Source organism: Trachemys scripta, chromosome 10 (assembly GCF_013100865.1).
Source record: "Trachemys scripta elegans isolate TJP31775 chromosome 10, CAS_Tse_1.0, whole genome shotgun sequence".
NCBI classification, from domain to species: domain Eukaryota; kingdom Metazoa; phylum Chordata; order Testudines; family Emydidae; genus Trachemys; species Trachemys scripta.
In genome coordinates this window covers 47,527,710-47,548,715 of record NC_048307.1, presented here as the reverse complement: position 1 = coordinate 47,548,715, position 21,006 = coordinate 47,527,710, and the positions used below count along the sequence as shown (strand labels likewise).

General features: G+C 52.3%; 1 protein-coding gene across 1 annotated transcript; it reads right to left on the bottom strand.

The window, feature by feature from the left end:
* Positions 1–153: 153 nt before the first annotated feature.
* On the bottom strand, positions 154–20,045 carry MPI (mannose phosphate isomerase). Its single transcript, XM_034783050.1, has 8 exons — positions 19,945–20,045; positions 16,963–17,090; positions 16,056–16,256; positions 14,010–14,151; positions 12,970–13,152; positions 8,536–8,709; positions 5,157–5,365; positions 154–3,552 (listed from the first exon to the last, which is right to left on the bottom strand). The coding sequence occupies exons 1-8, from the start codon at positions 19,958–19,960 to the stop codon at positions 3,334–3,336; spliced, it is 1,272 nt and encodes a 423-aa protein (XP_034638941.1). The 5' UTR covers positions 19,961–20,045; the 3' UTR covers positions 154–3,333.
* Positions 20,046–21,006: the final 961 nt, after the last annotated feature.

Here is a 21,006-nt window from a genome sequence, read left to right as displayed (position 1 = left end):
CATGAAGTACTACAAGCAAGGAGTGGGTGGGGGACTGCTCAGAGCTTTGATCCTGGGTGAGAGAATACCCTCCTCCCCCCTAGGGGTCACAGGTACATTCTGGTTATCTTCTTAATACCCATTTTGAAATAAAGTGCAGACAATGCCCAGGGCTTGTCTTCTGCAGTGACTCTTTATTTATTCCTCTTTGTTACAACATTCCAGTCCATGAATATACCCTAGCTGTTGACATACCATGCTGCAAGGTTCTTTGTCACTGCTGCGCCACCCTGCTAAATGGATTTATAGCTCTTGGTAGAGCAGCATATGGTGCACAAGTCAAACCAGCACCGCCAGGTGTGTTGGGAGAAAAGTCTCACTCATCCCTAGTTCATAAATCCAGGTTCTATACCTAAGGCTAGCTCCTCCTTGGGTTCAGTTCTTGCTGCAGCTTTCCTTCCCCACCCCAGCAGAGCCTATTGACCCCTTGGGGCTCCAGAATGACTCCAGTTAATTAAGAGCTCAGCTTCATTGTACAACAAACACTGTGTTCCCCTCTCCACCGAGGAATTACCTAAAATATTACATCAAAATAGAAGTTTTTCTTTAAAGCCAAACAAAGGGGGGATTATTCCACTGGAGCAGAGTTTGATGCTGTGTAATTGACTGGGTCCTGAGGAAGTACTTATCAGATTAATCTAGGTTCAGTGATAGATCCCCTCCCCCCACCCCAGAACAAGGAACTGAAGAGGGACAGAGCCCTGGCTGAGTCTCCATGGTTAAAAGATTGAAATGAGCAACAGGTAGGTGAAAGAACAAGGATTAACTCCACCAATGCATCACCTCATGAGCCTGGCTGCTGCAGCCTGTATGTTTCCAGCAGATCATTCTGGGGTTGGAAAACTAAAGTGAATTCTTTAATACTGATGTCACTGTGCCGCTGCCTGACCTAGTCACCTGGGGGCAAAGACAGTTCAAGGGCTACACATTAGAACTGCCATTAAGATGTGAACAAATCAAGCCTAAGCTACTCTTAGCATTAGCACCAAGAGTAGGTGCACATCTCTTCGCTTGTGGAATGATGCAACCAGGTTGCTTCCCACCAAAAATGCCAGCAACTGCCACCTGCAAGCTTAAGCCAGCCATGCCATAGCAACCAACTACCCCTGTAGGAATGACCTCTCCTGTTAGACTGTGTGTCAGTCTATATCTATAGCTGTAGGCACACTGAAATAGCACCAGGCTTAGGTAGTGTCACAGTCTTGCTAGGGCAGAGTACGGGGCTGTAGAAAGCCTGGCCCTGTATAACAGATAGCACTAACCTGTGAACATGGGAGTCATGGCTAACCAACAGAATGAAATCTAACAAGAGCAAGCTGTTAGGTCCAGCAAACTGAACTAACCACCCTTCTAGCTTCCCCCTTCAGCAATCTAAACACCATTCCAGTGTAGCAGAGCTAGGGGGGATTAGTCTGGCTGAGAAGAGTGGGACAGCGAAGACTGTTTCCCCGTGACGCAATGAAGGGCAAGGATAATCCTTTACTCATATAGCACATTTCAGCCAAGGAGCTCCAAGCACTTCAAGCATTCATCCATGCAGCCTCAACGCCCCTGTGAGGTAGATCAGTTATTCTCATTTCGCAGGGCAGGGACTGGAGGTACAGAAGTTAAGTGACTTGCTGACAATCCTACAGGGAGGTAGAAGCAGGAATAAAACTCAGGAGCTCTGATGCTGACCACTGCTCTAATTCCTAGCCACCACATCCATCTAGTCTCTGAGATGCCTGCTTCAGAGCAGGATAGGCCCTTTCCCATCTTAAAAGTGCACAGTTCACTCCCTCTGCTGTCTTGCTTTAAGGAATTTGCCTTGCTGTGGCAGAATTTGGAGGGGAGGAGTCTCACAGCCCCCTCTCCTTTTGTTGTTCTGAAGATAGGAAGTTTAAGCCTAAGGCAATTCTGTTGTCAGTGGTGGAGGAAGGCACAAATGGAGTCTGGCTGATCCACTACAGCTCAGGATTGCACCCCTTTCCCCTTTAATTGCCAAAAAAACATTTGGTCACTTCAGGCTCTCTATCAGCCTTACTCCATCCCTGACTCTCCTCCACCCTCTACCCATAGGAGAAATGTCTAATTTGCACATACACACAATGGACTAACTATCATTCCCAGAAACAACTGGATGGGGGTAGGAGCAGCAGCCTTTGGAAGAGCAGCTGCAGAATGTCTAATACCCATCTCCAAACTAGGGCTTTAGGCCAAAGATCAGGGGGCTCAGTAAAGCGGGCACATGGGAGAGGGGGTTTTGCTGGCTGCTGGGTTTACAGATGCACTTGCTGTTCATGAAAATGAGTCAATGCTAGCATGTGGCAGGCACAGAGGAAACTTTGACAAGCCACAGATTCAATCCCAATTGTCAGCCTATCTTCTGCAGGACCTGCTTTGGACAGATTGGGGTGAGAGCCACATGAGTTCTCCATTATACCCAGCACCTATTTCAAATACAATGTGTCCGTAAGGGACAGCAAGATGATCAAGGCCACTTGCTCAAATGAACTCTGTTGAAAGGTTCCATCTCATCTCTCCCCTGCACAGCACTGGGATCTGCTTATGGCTGGGGAATAAGCTACTCCCAGCTAATAGGGTAAGGGGTCCACTGCGAACAATGGATCACAGGGCTTGAAACTGCATCACTAGGGATGAAAATTGACGAGCTAGGAGAAAAAGCACTGAGAGTTTCCTGCAACAACCAAACAATCTTATTCTATAGCTTCCCCCCAGACAGGTTGGCACAGCATCCCTTGAGCAGGAACTCACCAGCGTTCCCTTGCAGTACTGTGCTTTCCAGTTGTGGTAGCTCCGAAAGGGACTCCTATCTTAATAGTATACATGCATCTTACCCCCATACAAATCCCAACCACGTCCCCCCCACCCCCTTCCAGCTACAACTCCATGGCCCACTTGAGACCGAAAGGAACAGATGTCACAGTGCAGGTAATGCTCTGCTGGCACTACAGGATGCACTATGTTAGGGAAACTCACCTATTACTCTCCATATCCACTTGGAGCAGACATGAGAGCAGCTGCCTCTACAGTGTTACATAATGGGAGGGGGGAAGATAATGGACTCTTCCTCCCAGCACTTCATTTAATGCTGGGAGCTGAAGAGAGGCAAGTCAGGGGATGGGAGTTGGAGTTGCTGTTTCTACAGATTGGGACCCTGCTGCTTTAGGTTTAGACACAGTAGTTTGTGGGCAAGTTTCAAGCTAACCCGTCATGCTCAAGTCTAGTTTGCAGAGGCCAGTTTCTATCTATTCTAAGTGGAGTCACAGCAGGGTAGGTGCCAAGTGTCCCAGGCTAGAGGAGGCAGCAGGCTCGGAAGAGTAGCATTCCATCCAGGGAGGACAGGTGCAGGGAGACGCTCTCATTGGCAGAGATGAAGAGCACTGAGCCCCGGCGCAGGGTCATTTCAGAAATGGCAGCGGTGGAGGTGCCCACGGCCGTGCCTTGGATCACCAGCAGGATACTGGCAGAGTCGATGGCTGAGATGAGGTACAGCTTAATAGAGGAGGGAATCTGCAATGGAAACACATTCGCCATGGAAACAAAGTCTGGCTCAAATTCCTATGCAAGTTTCTGCCTCCTCAAGGACGCAGGAGGCACTTGTATCTCAGACGACCCATGGCACAGTGTCTTAACGCTGGAGCCTGCCGCTGCTCACAGCAGCCCAAGCCCCATGAGACCTGGGAGATCACAGCATAACTCAGAGCAGCCAAGCTCCAGCTGTTGGAGTCAGTCTCTAGCTCCTTCACCACCACCCTGTTGAGAGGTGAGCAGCCAACGATGGTGCAGCGATGCCTGTGCAGCTGAGAGAGCACCAGGAGAGGGAGGGAGACAAGTGAATGGTAGAACACAGCAGGAAGAGGGAAAAACCAACAGCAGTGCTGCCTCTCATCACCTCCCTCAACTGCAAGCACGAGGCCTAGCTAAACACCCCCAGGTCTCAGCTCTGCGTGGCATTCTAGCTCCTACCCCATGCCAAGCACTGAGCAAAGAGAGATGCTTGCTTTGTTTAGCACATCCTAGCGCTGCTCAGACTGGGGCTTGGCTTCCCCCTCTGGCTGCAACTTTCAGGCCCGGGCAGACGAGCGGATAACGTGACCCAGGAAAGAGGTGGGCATATCTCCCCCAGCTCTGCATTCAAAGCAAAGCAAAACTTGCCAACCCCAGCTGCAGCAGCAGGCCAGGGGAGGGGGAAACGGAGCAGGATCCAGAGGCAAAGCTCACTGGAGGACATGGGACACTCTGGCTTCAGGGGGCAGGCTGGGCAGACACAGTCCGGCACCTGTCCCAGAGCCGGCTAGCTGAGTCCAGTGATACTCGGGAGCCACAAGTGGCTTTCACATGTCTCCTGGGGCTCTTTGCAGGGCCTGATATTAAAACACTGATTTAATTATTAGCCAGTCTAAGTTATTAACCAATCAGGATGCTTTTACTATGTTATTAACCAATTCAGTTATCAACTTGCACTAAATTAACAACTTATTTGCTATGAGAATATTATATATAAAAAACCTAAATATTTCCCATCATACTGTTTAAATAGGACTATAGAGTATTATAGCCAGATACTACTATGGCTCTTTTCGGTAATGTTGGTCGCTAATGTGGGTCCTGAACCACTGAGGTCTGAGTATCATTGCTCCCCTAATCCCATTGCCTTATGGTCTCAAAGTCACAGCATGGCTTGTCCCAGGTTCAGCTTACCCCGTGATGCTACCTCTAGTACAGGTGGTGGGAGGGAAGGGTGAACTCCAATAGGCTGGGGAGGGGATGCAGTGATCTCATCTCAGGTCACAGCATTGGAGGGAAGGGGATAAGAGTCGGATGTTAATGGGCAGCCCAACTGATGGATGTGCTTTTTTCCCCTCCTTGACTGGGAAGTCTCTTCCCTCCCACCCCACATCACAGTGACATGGCCTTTGGCAAGGAAGGCTTAGGTTTAGCTCTATCTCTTTGAAAGCCAATTACTGCTGCTTGTTGACAGGAATGGAGAAGTTGCTAGAGAGATCCAAAGGCAAGGATGCGGTCTCTGTTTGCTCCCGTCGGAGGAGAGGTCTGATGCTGCTACTAGGCTCCTCTCCCCCCCGTTCATTTGCTGAGCCAGGGTCCCCACTCACCTCTATTTTCATGACAGTGAAGTCTGGCACAGGCGGGTCATAGAGGTAGACACAGGGATCCAAGCGGCTCTGCGTGGGGGCAAAGACCTTGGAGCTGCTGGGTGCTGGGGTGTAGTTCAGCATTTCACACAGGGTGAGCACGTCAATGAATTTGGGCGTCAGGCCAGCTCGCACAGTGTTGTCGGAGCATGCCATGCACTCGATGCAGTCTGGGGAGCAAGGAAGCTCAGTGTCAGTGCAAAAGGTGGGACCCTCCCGATCAGAGAGCATCTCTTGGGAAGCCAGGTGTCTAAACTCAGCTCCAGCAGGCTTCAGGCAGGAGGAAAAGCCTCCGTCCCTCCACTGCGGGAAAGACTAGGGATGCCTGACTCAGGGAAACATGCCATCCCATCATGTCAGAGACACTGAGTAAGAGAAAAAACAATGAAGAGTCCTTGTGGCACCTTAGAGACTAACAAATTTATTGGGCATAAGCTTTCATGGGCTAGAACCCACTTCATCAGATGCATAAAGTGAAAAATACAGGAGCAGGTATAAATACATGAAAGGATGGGGATTGCTTTACCGAGTGTGAGGTCAGTCTAACGAGATAAATTAAGTTTAGGTTTTGTAATGACCCAACCACTTCCAGTCTTTATTCAGGCCTAATCTGATGGTGTCCAGTTTGCAAATTAATTCCAGTTCTGCAGCTTCACATTGGAATCTGTTTTTGAAGTTTTTTTGTTGAAGAATTGCCACTTTTAGGTCTGTTATCGAGTGACCAGAGAGACTGAAGTGTTCTCCTACTGGTTTTTGAATGTTATGATTCCTGATGTCAGATTTGTGTCCATTTATTCTTTTCCGTAGAGACTGTCCGGTTTGGCCAATGTACCTGGCAGAGGGGCATTGCTGGCACATGATGGCACATATCCCATTGGTAGATGTGCAGGTGAACGAGCCCAGGATGGTGTGGCTGATGTGGTTAGGTCCTATGGTGGTGTCCCTTGAATAGATACGTGAACAGAGTTGGCACCGGGGTTTGTAGCAGGGTTTGGTTCCTGGGTTGATGTTTTTGTTGTGTGGTGTGTAGTTGCTGGTGAGTATTTGCTTCAGGTTGGGGGGCTGTTTGTGGGCGAGGACTGGCCAGCAACTACACACCACACAACAAAAACACCAACCCAGGAACCAAACCCTGCTACAAACCCCGGTGCCAACTCTGTCCACATATCTATTCACACAAATCTGACATCAGGAATCATAACATTCAAAAACCAGTAGGAGAACACTTCAATCTCTCTGGTCACTCGATAACAGACCTAAAAGTGGCAATTCTTCAAAAAAAACTTCAAAAACAGACTCCAATGGGAAACTGCAGAACTGGAATTAATTTGCAAACTGGACACCATCACATTAGGCCTGAATAAAGACTGGGAGTAGTTGGGTCATTACAAAACCTAAACTTAATTTCCCCAATACTAATTTCTCCCTACTGTTACTCACACCTTCTTGTCAACTGTCTGTAATGGGCCACTCTCTTACCACTTCAAAAGAGATTTTTCCTCCCTTGGTATCCTGCTGTTAATTGGTTTATCTCATTAGACTGACCTCACACTTGGTAAAGCAACCACCATCCTTTCATATATTTATACCTGCTCCTGTATTTTTCACTCCATGCATCTGATGAAGTGGGTTCTAGCCCATGAAAGCTTATTCCCAAATAAATTTGTTAGTCTCCAAGATGCCACAAGGACTCCTCGTTGTTTTTGCTGATACAAAACTAACACAGCTAACACTTCCTCCCCACAAACAGCTGCAGTCAACACCAGGCTGGGCACCTACGGGGTAAGGGAGTAGGTGGCAATCTTAAGCCTGAAACACCTCCCTCCACAATGCATCGATCCGAGAAAGCACGATCCAAGCGGCGGCCTTTCACTCCATCCTCCATGGAGACACTTAGTGGTGACCATGCTCGAAAAGGCCAACGAGCCACCTAGTTTGGTATCCCAGGTCCCACAATGGACAAGGCAGGGTCCTTGAGATAAGATGTAACCTGGAGATCAACATAAGTCATGGATCATGATGATTGGAAGTGGCAGTCTTACCGTAGCCAGGGTTAGAAGAGTGCCCATTCCATTATAGGAGTCAATATCCACCAATTAGTGCAGGGGTCGGCAACCTTTCAGAAGTAGTGTGCCGAGTCTTCATTTATTGACTTTAATTTAAGGTTTCGCGTGCCGGAAATACATTTTAACTTTTTTTAGAAGGGGTCTCTCTCTAAGTGTATATTATACAACTAAACTATTGTTGTATGTAAAGTAAACAAGGTTTTCAAAATGTTTAAGAAGCTTCATTTAAAATTAAATTAAAATGCTGATCTTACGCCACCAGCCTGCTCAGCCCACTGGGTGGGGGGTTCAGTGCAGAGGGCTGGGGTGTGTGGAGGTGCAGGGCACAAGGCTGGGTGTTGGGGTGGTTCAGGGCAGAGGGTTGGGTGTTGGGGGGACTCAAGGTCAGGGCAGAGGGCTGGGGTGTGTGCACGTGCAGGGCAGAAGGCTGGCTGTTGGGGGAGGGACTCGAGGTCAGGGCAGAGGGCTGGGGGGTGTGGAGGTGCAGGGCAGAAGGCTGGGTGTTGGGGGGAGGTCAGGGCAGAGGGCTGGGGTGTGTGTGGAGATGCAGGGCAGAAGCCTGGGTGTTGGGGGCAACTTGAGGTCAGGGCAGAGGGCGGGGGTGTGTGTGGGGGGGGGGGGAGGCAAGGGGGCGGGGGGGGGGGTGGGGGGGGGGGGGGGCAGGGCAGAAGGCTGGGGTGCTCGGCTCGTGGGGGTGCTCCCAGCCCCCTGCCCTGAGTGGCTCATGGCAGGGGGCTGGGAGGGATATGACCTGTTCCACCCCCTTCCCCAGGCCCGTCCATACCTCTCTCTGCCTGCTCTACCGACGAGCACGCTGTGCTCGGCTCTGCCCCTCTGGGAGGAGGAGGGGCCGGAATGCACCACGTTGTGGAAAGAAACGGGGGGGGGGGGAAGAAGCGGCGCTGCCGCAGGACCAAGCTTCTGCCTTCTACCCCCGCAGGGGAGAGCGGTGGGCGGGGGGGCTGAGTGGGGCGAGGCCGGGACCCCCTCCCCACCGCTCTCCCCTGTGGGGGCAGGAGACATAAGCTTGACCCTGCGGCAGCCAAGCTTCCCCCTCCCCCTTCTTCCCACAGCGTGGTGCATTCCGGCCCCTCCGCCCCTCCTCCTCTCAGTGGGCAGCAGCGTGCTACTCGGAATCGGCTCGCGCGCCATAGGTTGCCAACCCCTGAATTAGTGGAACCACAAATGCTATTATTCGGAACGGTCTCAATAGCATTGGCTTAGCACAGGAACACAGCAGCCGCCCCACCTGCCCAGCCACCACTCAATCTCACCTCCATAGAGGTAGGCATGAGGCTCGTTGGCTCCCAGGAACATGGACTCTCCTGGCTGCAGCATCACCAAGTTCAGGAAGTAAATGGCAAAGCAGCCGATGTCTCCCGGGAACTGCGAGTGCAGCTGCAGCAGCAGCTTCCCGCTGCTCCCCGAGGTGTCCTTCCCCGCAGCAACTGTGGGGGGACAAGAGCAAAGCCAGGTTAGCAGCAGCCCCACAACTTAGTCCCTTTGGCGAGAGCCACTGCTTTGCTTACAGCCCTCCAGTGGGGCACCCAGCGCCGCCAGCGGCTTTGGGGTTCCCCCAAACCCTCCTCATCAGGAGGCCAGAGCAGGCCTAGGCAGGTCCAGCTGCACATCCGAGTCCCTCTAGATCCCCAGAGATGGGACGAGTGAGGAGAGGTGGCCAACGAAGGATCCAACCTGCCTGGGTGTGGTTACAAGTCAGACCTCATTAGCCACATGAGACTCACCCAGATCCGTCCACTTCCAGAGACACAGGGTCTAATGTCCCCAGGCTCTGCTCCAGGGGAGGGATGGGTGGGATGGCTGGTTTTTCCCATGCCACTGCCTGGGACACCAGGATCATACAGTCAGAGTATAAGGTCAGAAGGAACTGATCACTTAGCCTGACCTCCAGTACATCACAGGCCACCCACTCCACGCTGTCTCACTAAACCCAACTATCGATCGCAGTCGAGAGAGACTGCCAGTGGCTTGTTCTCTCCCACAAGGGCATCTCCTGGATAGCAGAAATGCTTACTCCCCACCCCCCCAGACACAAACCCTGCCAGCTACAATACATCACCATACACCTGGACCCACCCCTTCATTCCACTTCCAAAACCCTCCACCCACCTGCCCATTCCACACACATGCCACCGCCACTCCTCTCCCTGTCTTACGCCCAGGTTTCCCCAGGCACTCTCCCCAGCATCCAACAGGTCCATCCTTTCCTTCCCTGGGAGGACTGGGACATGGGAAGGAGAGGAGGAAGGGGGGCTTCCAGGGACAGATACTCATCTCTATATCCCACCCCCCATTTTCTACTTCAGCCCCTCCCTCCTCTTCCAGTGGGGAGCAGGTCAGAAGGGGCATTCTCCCCCACCCAAGAATGGCCGTTTGAGGGGTGGGGGAGGGGGTATCCTTTTGGAGCTGATCCTCCTTCTTCCCCCCTCCTGCTGGAGCAGAGCCTGGGGCAGCCTCACTTGACCTGAAACTCCTTCATTAGAAAGGAGGCCTCTTTGGCTTGGCTCACGCTTCCCCTCCATTGGAATAAAAGGGCTCCTTTGTATTTCCACTCTGGGAGCATCCCCGACAGAGCCCCAGCAACCCGAGGAAAGAGAGACTGCTGAAGATCTGGCATAAGCTTGGGGGCCAACTCATGCCAAGGCCCAGGCTTCATTGCACACTGACAAATGCAGAGCTGGAAGCCAGTCTGGCTCCCCTGTGGGTTACGATAGTTAAAACAGATCCTAGAGTCTAAGAATGAGGTTAGTGTTTAGATCAGTGGTCCCCAACCTTTTTCGTCTGGCGGGCACCAGACGACGAGCCACAGAGGACCTTGGCGGCGGACGAGCATCTGCCGAAATGCCGCTGACAAGCGGCAACGCCACTTGCTGAGAAGCACCATCATCCAGAGGCATTGTCGCCGAAATGCCGTTTGTCAGTGGCATTTCGGCAGATGCTCGTCCGCTGCCAGTACGCGGGCGCACTTAGATGCCCCAGCGGGCGCCCTGGTGCCCGCGGGCACTGCATTGGGGACCCCTGGTTTAGATTGTATGGCATGCTTGTAGGCTGCTGCCTGCATTAATCCTACTTGTAGTATCTCTACCCCCCCCCCCTAAGGTAATGGGTAAGTAAGTGTAAAAAAACCCAGTCAGGAGAGATGCATCACCAAGCATGAAGTGCTAGTTTACCACAAGAGGGGTCATCTCTCCCCAACCTGGCGTCTAGACACCAGATAAGCCACTGTGCAACATCAGGCGACAAAAGATTTTGTTGATTGCTCCTCCCACGCCCGTGAAGAGGGGATGTTTACAAGCCCTCATCCCATCACAGCTTCAAAACTGGGGGAAGAGCATAAAAATCCCTGCCAAGGAAGAATCATCACTATGCTGCCTGGAATTCAGAGGGTAATATTTCTAAGCATAAGCAAGCTATGCTCAGCTTGGGTTAGCCCTAAAGGACATATAGAGCTTGCATATTACAGCACGCATCTGTTACCATTTGAAATCTAAAACTGTAATTCATTTGTGTGTCTTTGTTTACCTGCTTTAACCTTGTAAATAACTCATTTCTTTTTCCTATTTAATAAATCTTTGGTTAGTTTATCACAGGATGGCTACAAGCATTGCCTCTGGTAAGAGATCTAAGGTACAATTGACCTGGGATAAGTGACTGGTCCTTTAGGACTGGGAGTAACCTGGATATTGTTGGGAATTTTGGCATAAGGCAGGCTTGCAAGATAAACCGGAGTGCCCCAGGGGACTGTCTGAGATTCCATGTTAAGGCTGTTTTAGGGATTTACGAGTTCAGATTTGTTAGGTGGTTGGTGAAATCTAAGTATAGAACTCAGCTAATTCGGGATTTGTGCCCTGCTTCTTGACAGTCTGCCCTCATTCACGGTCGTGGGCCATGCCAGAAAGACAGACGCTCCTCTCCTACTGCTTGTTGGGCGAACACTCGCTGGGTTGGTTCGAGGAGCAGATCAGTCTTGACGGGAAAGACCATGCTGGGATATAACGAGCTCCAGCCAAGAGTGCTCAGAGCTTTGCCCTGCTGGAGCAGGGAGGGCAGGAGGCAAAATCCTCTCCACGCTTGTTACTCTTCGGTATAAATACACATGTGCCCTCCAGGCCCACCTGGCTGCTCCACTCAGTTTATTTTTACTGGGTAAACTATACACAGGGCGGGATCTGAAGCTCTGGCTTTGTCCCCAGGCCATAACGTTACTCGTGTTCAGTGCTGAACTCACACAAGCCTTTCCTGGCGGTATCGCTCCAGGGCAACTTACACGGCTCCTGTTCAAATACAGGGGGAGGGGCTGAACTGCAGCCACTTCAGGCCTGTGAACACCAACAAAGCTTCCCAGGGCAGGCAGTGAAGAGGTGTCAGATCCAGCTAAAAATCACAGGGTGGAGCCTAGTTACCCAAGACTGATAGCAGCCAGCACGCCAGGGCTATACATGCGTCTCACAAGTGACTTAGGATCTTTAACGCCCCCAAGCAGTGAGGGACCACACCTCCCACCGTGTGCTCAGCTGATCCGCCCTCTCAGGACTACTGGGGGTCAGGTGGCAGCGTGATAAGCACCTGGGCCTCACAAAGGGGCAGAGAATTTAGTTTGGTGAAGGAACTCTAGGTAGCAAGTCCTGACATAGGGCTGGAAGGACACCAGGGAAGTAGCCTGGGAGTCAGCACTTTGGGTCTCTCAACTCGGGGATAAAGGGAGTCCAGAAGGCGGGCTGAAGAGGAGCCCAAGTGAGGTGAAAGAACTTTGTTTGGACTTTTGTTACCCCAGAAGGGGATTGAACTCAGAGTGACCCAGCCAGAGGATTAATCCATGAATCTCCAGAACAGACAGGAAACCCTGGTGAGGGGAAACTGAGGCAGGGAATGCCAGCAGGGCCACGTTTGGCCAGCAGGGGGCAATACAGGACAGGCACATTCTGTAGCAACTCCCCATTTCACAGACTATCACTGGCCAAGCAGCAGACAGCTACTCTCTCCTACATGAACAGAGCAGTGTAGAGCTGGGAGTTGTGTGCACTTCAGGGGATGTTTCCTGCCTCTGAAGGCGAACAGGTTTTCCCCAAAGCGCTCTGCCTTGATTGGAACGGCAGAGGGAGATGGTGCCAGGTGCTGTTCCTGCAGGGAGGCAACTGACAATGTAACAGCCTCAGCTAGCACTCACAAGACCAATCAGCAGCAAGCAAAGGGCACAGCCCTCGGTTATTCTGGAGCGAGGTTAGGTGACTGCACTGTGGGAGGATGGAGCTGGGGAGGAGCTAGCAGTGAAATGTGCACTCTGTCCCGTGTGTCACGCCCGCTCCACCTGCAGCATCCCCCTAGGGAACCCAGTCATTACATCCAATACCATCACCCACCCAGCCAGGGCAGCTGGTCCCACCTAGCAGGGTGGTGTTAAAAGCCCTGACAAGTGCGAGCCGGTCAGTGGCTACAAAGATGCTGCCCCCTCTAACCCACTCCAAGATGCCTGCTTGCTCCCAAAGATCCATGGCAGCTCCATCCCATTCACTAATCCAGGAACTGCCAGGGCCAGCGTGGGGCAAGGATCCATGCAGGCAGCCTCTGAGCTGTCCCGGCTCCAAGGGACATTCCTTCTCCTGGACCGACAGGAAAAGGGACAGCCACATCCCCGACCCCCCCGGGAACGCAGGACTCTCCACGTCACAGACAGACACAGAACAAACCTTCCTGGGAAATTCTCTTCACCAGCATGTTCAGCTGGTCCACAAAGACCTTCTTTTCGCTCTTCATCATCCTGGTGAAGCAGACCCGCAGCGCGGCAGACACGCCTCGGGGGTCGTTGCACACACTGCGCTCCAGCTGCTCCGCTGCCACGTTGCCAATCAGCGCCCGGAACTCGGGGACCTCTGCAAAGAGCAGATGCCTGTCAGGAGCCTGGGCTGGGGTAGGATAGCAGGAGCAAACCCACCCACTCAGCTACCCGCCAGGGATGGGCTGCTAACACCACGCCCCCTTCTACAAAGCATTTGGCTTATGGTCACAGAGCATGGCAGCAGCAGAGCAGGCCATAGAAGCCAGGAGCCCCTGCCCCATCACTGCATTCCCTGGGCCCAGCTTTGCACTCTGGTGCACACTTAGGCATTTCAGTCTCTGTTTTAGGCACCTGTGTTTGAAAAGCCTGGAGAAGGGATAAAGTAACTGCCAACACGGACGTGCTAGCCCCAGGTCTTGTCTGGCTTAGTGTCTCCGAGCTGCCCCGCTGAGCCTTTCCCAGGTGCTGATCTGCATTACGAAGCTGCTCGTTACATCCAGCAGAGGGCAGCTTCCCCTGGGGGCGAGGGGCTCGGCAATGGAGCAGCCCCCATAATCGCGGCTGGACAGTCAGAGTGATCAGCCCACCGCAGGCAGGCCCAGCAAGAGGAGAGTGCAAGCCTGGGGCCCGGAGCTCGGCTTCTGGGACCACTGCACCAGACCTTATGCGTTGGCATTTCTCCTCCCTGCAGGGCTCTGCTTGGAGCGACACCGCCAGGGGCTGGAGGAGGATATGCCCAGCCCACCTGCAAGGATACACTGAAGGGGATCTTATTAATCCTTACAAGTGCTCAGCCCTCCCTCCCCCGGCCCCATAGCATCTGACCCTTCCTTTTTCCTCTGACTCGGATGTTGTCACTCAAGCCAACAGCCCCAAGCTTGGGATCTCTTTATCCTCCCTCTCCTGCCCTGCCCAGCACATCCCCAGCCAGCAGCGCCACCTGGTACTTACTCTGGAGAAAAGCCACAATTTCCTCCACGGGCCGGAAGCCGCACATGCCCTGGAAGGGGGTCAGCGCAATGGCCATCTCTGGCTTGTGATTGGCATCTGGATAGTGCTCGGGAAACTGGGCATGAAGCTTCCCCGCCAGCTCCTAGAGAGGGGAGACGAGGACAAAAAGAGTCAGAGTCCGGGCAATGCCCCCTCAACAGCCAGGTCCCTCGGCACCAGCTCACGCGCTGGGAGGCTGCATCCTGCGGAAGAGATCCCACCAAATGGATTCAATGAGGAAAGTCAGTCCTGCCTAGGGGATCAGAGTGACTCCTGTCAGAATTCTCACTTTCTGGGCTCCCTCACTGCACCATCCTCCTGGCTTCCCAGAGAGGGGCTACGGCTAGCTACGTGCCAGGCTTCAGCCTGAATGCCCAACTAGCTAAACATCCCCCCCATCTACCTCCCTTCTCTGCCCACCGCTGCGGTCCCCACCAGGACACTTCAGCACAGCGACTGCACATTTAAAAACACAGGATGCTGAGGAAATGCAAGTGCAGCCAGCAGACATGGCAACACTGCAGCACCAAGCAGATCTGGGATACAAGCACATGCTAGCAAAGGCTGGGCTTATGTCCCCTGGGTTTATTCCACTGTGCACATCTCAACCAGGATGAACAGAGGGGTCTCAGCAGTAGGCAGTGGCACTTGCTGCTGAGCGGACGGCTTCCTGTCCAATGAGTCTTTCTGTGTTTCTAATTTAAAGCTGCTTTTTGGTATCAGATGGGAACCAGTTGCTGAGATCAGAGCACTTAACACCCCCTCAGTGAAAGCTCCAGGCCCATATTCTGCCCAAGACGAGTTCTCCTATGCTTCAGTCAGAGTTATTTTCTCCCCAGGAAATGGGTGGAGAACAAACATCTCAGGGCTGAGCCTTATGACGCAAAAAGGAACATTTTATTGCCCTAATGCCCTTTTCTTGTTACGGAGCAATAAAACAGCTCCTCAACTGAGCAATCAGATCTGGCCATGACACCCAGTGGCTGATTCAAGCCCAACATTTAGATTTTGTACAAAGAGCTTAACAAAAGGTTATGATCAACAGAACTGTTGCCTTATTTTTAAAGCCCCTTGTACACAACTTCCACTGGCTGATCTGCATTAAGCTATTACAATTCAGAGTCATACAAAGCAGCAGCGTACATAGGAGCACTGCCAGAGCCAGATCAGACTTACTGCTCTACATGCCAGACTGGCACTAGATGCTCAGGTGGCCTCACTGGGAAGGTTGTAAGCTCAAAGAAGACTGATGCTGAAGTAGACACCTAGGCCCCACATTACACCTGAATGGGCACTATTTCAACTGCAGCCTGTTGTGTAGACTCTAGACAGGGCAGAAGACAATAATCTTCCCATTATTTTTATTTCTGTCCATAGCGCTGTGCGTGTCCCTATACTGAGGGAGGCAACTTGGGAAAAGCAGTGAAAGCGTTTTACTGAATGACCTGTTCTAACATAGAGCTACTCTGCCATGTGCTCCATGCTCTGTCACAGCCATTGAAATCAATGGGGTCAAAATACAATATGATCTGACGGCAACACGGCAGGGCCCCTTCTCAAGACCTAGAGGCCGTACCGTATTCTTCCCCTCCAGCCACCACAGCATGTTTGTGGCACCCATCTGGGTGAGACGCAAGGTGCGTCTCGTCCCAGTGGGGTTGGATGAGTGCAAGATGAAGGGGGTTTTGTTTTTGTATCTGCACTGGTTTTGGAGCAAGGTCTGGCTTTAGCTATGCTCTGTCAGGTACTTAGCAGCCTCTGGGCATGGAGTGCAACAGCCAGGTGCTGGCAGCATCTGCAACCATTCCAGAACTCAGTGGGTAGGGGACCATGGCAACCATTCCAGAACTCAGTGAGTAGGGGACCATGAATGTGGTGCACTCATGAGTGTCATGCCACGAGAGCAGGCCCGACTCAGCAGCAAAGCTTATATCAGTGACATCTGCAGAGAGGCTGCCTGCAAGGACCCAGCAGTGCACTTGGAGGGGGTTCAGAACAGCTTCTTACCTTGTTGGGATGGGCCTGGATGGACAGGGCTGTGTTAACTGACAGCACTTTGAATAGGAAAGGCAACTGGCCCTGGAAGGTCTCCTTGACCTTGGATCCCAGGCATCCAGGATTATCTGCTATCCACTGTCCTAAAGTCTTCTGGGGAATTCGATTATCCAGAATAACAGCGTCGCCCCTAGGGTGGGTTCCCATCCAGAGCTGGAACAGGCATTTGTGGGGTGGAAAAAAAGGGACAGGACAAAGCCATTAACATCTCCAGCATGGCTCTTGACAGGCTTAGAAGACAGGCCAAATAGGCAGGTTCAAGGAGAGGGTAAAAGGAGGTAGGATTGTCTGTACTTGAGTTCTCAGTTCTCACTTCCTGCTACAGTTCAGATTGAATATCAGCATCCCCCTTAGCTTCTAAGCGCATCTCTCCCATCCACCCACCTATAATTATTTCCTCATCTCCCAGCTACGTCAAAGTATACAGAGGTCCAATCTGCCAGGCTTGATCTTGATCTTCTCCTCAGTACCTTTTGAAACACAAGAATTGACACAGTGGTGCTCAATCCAGCTATGCAATGCTTCAAACAAAGCCGAAGTCCCCCCATCCCCACCCACCCCTTTGCAGATTCTGTCAGCATTGCACTGCAGTGAAGTGCAAGGAAAAGGGATTCCAATTCCTGCCTGACCCGAGCTGGTGATCTGCTTATGCCCTGAAGCATGAGGATCAAGAGCATACTTGCCACTGCCACTGTAGATGCTATTCATGTGCGTAATAGCTGCAATGTTCCAAAGGAAGAAGCCAACTTTTGGCCTCAGTCATGAGGGTGGAGATAGGAGAGGGAAAGTGACTGACTCTGGGATCTCAGCAAAACCTGCGCCACAGAAGACTGGCAGAGGGAGGGAGCTGGGGGCTTACCTCAGCATATGGCTTGTCTGGATCGATCTGTGCCAGTGGATCACTGCTAGCCAGCAGCTTGGCCACTTCGCTGTCCAAGCCGATCTTCCCCCAGGCATATTTCTGCACAACGCAGGAAAGGGGAAACACTAAGCAAACACACAAAAACAAAGGGTTATCCAAGGACACAACAGGCAAAAATCACCGGCTCACAAAATGGCCTGACATTGCCAACTCCCGGCCACCCCTGCTAAAATTCCTGTCCATACTTTGACACCCGCTCCCTCTTGCCTCCACTGCTGCAACCTTCTCCCCTCTGGGAAGCTGCCCCCTCCAAAACGCTGCTGCTCAGATCAATGCACCATCCCATCCCCATTCCTCTTTCAGGGCCTCCATCAAATTCAAGCTCATCATCTCTAGGTCTCTGCACAACTTATTCTGACCCCTAACTGCCCTCTGTGTCCTTTTCCCACGCTCATCCTCGTGCTTTCTCCCATGCAGTTCCTCACACTCAAAACAGTCTTCCTCTCCCATACACCCAACCACTTTCCCCTCCTGAAAACTCACTTCTTCCATTAAGACTTTTAAACAACATCCACCAGAGAAAATGATGGATTATCAGGATTAGTTGTATTACAGTAGCCCCTAGGGGCCCGGGAGAGACCATTGCCATATGTCTGAACACTCCTGCATCTCTAATTTAGAGCACACGATTCTTGGAGCAGTGATGCATTTTGCACAGCATCGAGCACATGCTAATGGCATGGTTCTACAGCTCCTCCAAGTCAGATCATAAGAACGGCCGTACTGATCCATCTAGCCCAGTATCCTATCTTCCAAAGTGGCCAGTAGCAGATGCTTCAGAGGGAATGAATGAACAGAACTGTTATAGAGCAATTCACCCACTGTCATCCAGTACCAGCAATCAGAGGTTTAGGGATGCCAGAGTTTGGGATTGCATCCCTGCCCATCTTGGCTAATAGCTATTGGCGGACCAATCCTCCATAATCTTATCTAATTCTTTTTTGAACCCAGTTATACTTTTGGCCTTCATAATGTGCCTTGGCAACGAGTTCTACAAGGTGACTGTGTGTTGTGTGAAGAAGTTTCCTTCTGTTTGTTTTAAACCTGCTGCCTATTAATTTTACTGGATGACCTCTGGTTCGTAGTAAATGAAGGGGTAAATAACACTTCCCTATTCATTTTCTCCACACCATTCATGATTTTACCTCAATACCCTCCAGTCCAAACCTACATGCTCTGGTCTTGCACCACACAGTCCAGTTCCACACATGTCCACTACCTAAAGTCCAGTATGTTTCACTACAAGACGATTTCAGTTTAGACAGAGCAACAAATGACGGTGAAAAATCTGTGCCCCAGCGTAAGACATTCAACTACTCCAAGAGCCTCCAGCTCCAAACCTGGCCAAACCTCCTCCCCAATGTGGTTTAAAGTGTCCCTGGGTAAATACGGCATCCTCACACCCCAGATCTGCCCCCTACTCGTCTTTGAGTCACGCCTGCTGAGCCAGACAAAAATGTGTGTTTACTGTCATTTGCACAGCCCATACTGTTATGAGAAAGTGAGCTGGCTTCCACTCCACCTCATGCACCATGTTGTTGATGGCAGAATCTTTAATCTTCAGGGTCCTAAGCAGACTTTGCAGGCTTAGCTGAACCTGCATTCTCATCAAGTGCTCACGCAGGGCATGGCATCCCTGGTAGGCCTTGAAAACTCTACTTGCCAGTGCTAAGCAGGAAACTTTCCCTAACAAGTGGAAAGGGACAAGGAAGAGGAGGGTGGAGTAAGCAAAGCCATTGATTCCTGCAGAATTTAAGCTTTCGTCAAACAAACAAACACTTCTTTAACCCTCAGATGCTACAATGATGGGGACCACATGAGAGCCTGGATAGACAAAGAGGGTGGGCGCGACAAAGGAACTTAGACAAGCTGATCATCATGGCACCTAGAAAATCACAGGAACGACACTGTGATCCACAAAGCTGTTGGGCCACTAGGCTCCTATACAACGAGTGGAGGTAGGCGCCTTAGAATGCGATCCACAAAAGCCGACATACTAGGTGAGAGGCCGCCTACAACTATCAATGGGAGATGCTGACAAGAAATGATGCGAACAGGCATCTCCCACCTGTCGGAGTTATGAGCACTGAGCTATGGGATATTCTGATATACCCCATATAGATAGATAGATAGATAGATAGATAGATAGAGGGGCTCCCTCAGTCTCTCCTGTTCAAGCTGTTCCACTGTGGATAAATAATTAAAGAGTGATTGGAGCAGGGGGCCTGAACTCAGGACCTCTCACCTTCCAGTGGGGTGCCTGAACCAGCAAGCTACAGTTTGTCTCTCGCTTGGTAGTTTTGTGGCTGGCAGAGGTGTGGGCAAGGACCATTATACCCATTTTCCATATACAAACAGAAGTACAGAGGACATGCTGGACCAACACCACATGTGGAAATCAGCAGCACTCAGGAATAGAACCCAAGAATCCAGACCCCCAGCCCCTCCCCACAAACCAACAGACCCCACTCCCTTTCCAGAGACAGGAATAGAACCCAGGAGGCCCTCTCCCTTCCCTTCCCACTCACCAAGAGAATCCAGGAGACCTGCCTCTCAGCCCTTCCCCCATCAATAAACCTTCTATGCTAGACCCAGGAATAGAACCCAGGCGTCCTGCCCCAGCCCCGCCCCTACAGAACCCAGGGCGGTCCTGCCCCAGCCCCAGGGACGCCTGGCCTAGGAGCCTGGCTGTGCCTGTGCTGGCGGATTCCCTGCCGGCGTAGGAGGTGCCATGTGCCTGGTTCTGCGGGGAGCCGCCCGCTGCCGCGAGGAAGGCGCATCCCCGTGGCGGGGAGTGTCTGAGCAGCTGGTCCAGGTTCTAGCCCAGCTCCCCCTGCAGCCCCTTCCCCAATGCCATGGGACCCTCATCCCGGCATCCGCGCCGGAGCCGGCTCGGGCTCGGCCCCGGCCGCCGCTCACCTCTCAGCTCCGCCATAGCTCCGCCTGGTGCCCACTTCCCCAGCCTGCACCGCCCCGCCGACCGAACGAGAAGGGATCCGGGACAGAGCGGCGGGCACGCCCCCTCCCGGCCCGGGCACGCTGGGAGAGGTAGTTCCCTGCCTGAAGCCCAGCAGCGCCGGGAGGAGGATGGGGTGGAGCCCGGTGTCGTCGGTCCACGCGGCCCCCAGTCAGGGTTCGAGTTGGAGGCGTGGCGCCAGGACCCATTGTTCACCCAGCCTGGGCAGGGCCCTCGTGAGGACCTGGGAACAGCCTGCTCTGTGCATGCAGACTCTTACGGGGGCAACCCTTCCCCCAGATACGTCCTGCCCTAGCATGGGGCAACCCCCTGTACGCGCAGCCCCTCTCCCCACCTATGCAATCCCCTTCCTTACTATATCCCTCCCCCGTGTGCAACCCCCTCTGTGCACAGCCCCTTTCCCCACATATGCAATCCCCTTCCTCACTATACACCCCCCATGTGTGCACAGCCCCCCCTCCCCATTATATACACCTCTATGTGAGCAATCGGTGTGCACAGCCCCCTTCCCCACTATATATACAAGCATATGTGCAACCCCCCTCTGTGAAAACAACAAGGAGTCTGGTGGCACCTTAAAGACTAACAGATTTATTTGGGCATAAGCTTTCGTGAGTAAAAACCTCACTTCTTCGGATGCATAGAGACTCCTCTGTGCACAGCCCTTCTCCCCACATATGCAATCCCCTCCCCCACTATACACATCCCCATGTATGCAACCCCGTGTGCACAGCCCCCCCTATATACACCAGCATATGTGCAACCCTCGTGTGCAGTCCCCTTCCCCACTGTATACACCAGCACGTGTATCCCCCCCCCCATACGTGTGCAGCCCTTTCCCCACTCTATGGAGTCTGTGTGCAAACCCGTTTGTGCACAATCCGCTCCGCCGGAGGATATGCAACCCCCCAGTGCGCGCAGCCCCTTTTCGCACCATATCAACCCGCCCCCTGTGTGCAATCCCCGACCTGCCCAACCCTTTCCCCACTATTGGTAACCTATTG

Bases quoted from the DNA above. Each gene is read 5' to 3' on its own strand.
- MPI (XM_034783050.1), bottom strand. The intron at 14,152-16,055 runs GTAAGAAGCTGT...TCCCCTCTCTAG, and splicing joins TCCAGGCCCATCCCAACAAG to GAGCTGGCGGGGAAGCTTCA. The intron at 3,553-5,156 runs GTGAGTGGGGAC...TTTCCATTGCAG, and splicing joins TCACTGTCATGAAAATAGAG to ATTCCCTCCTCTATTAAGCT.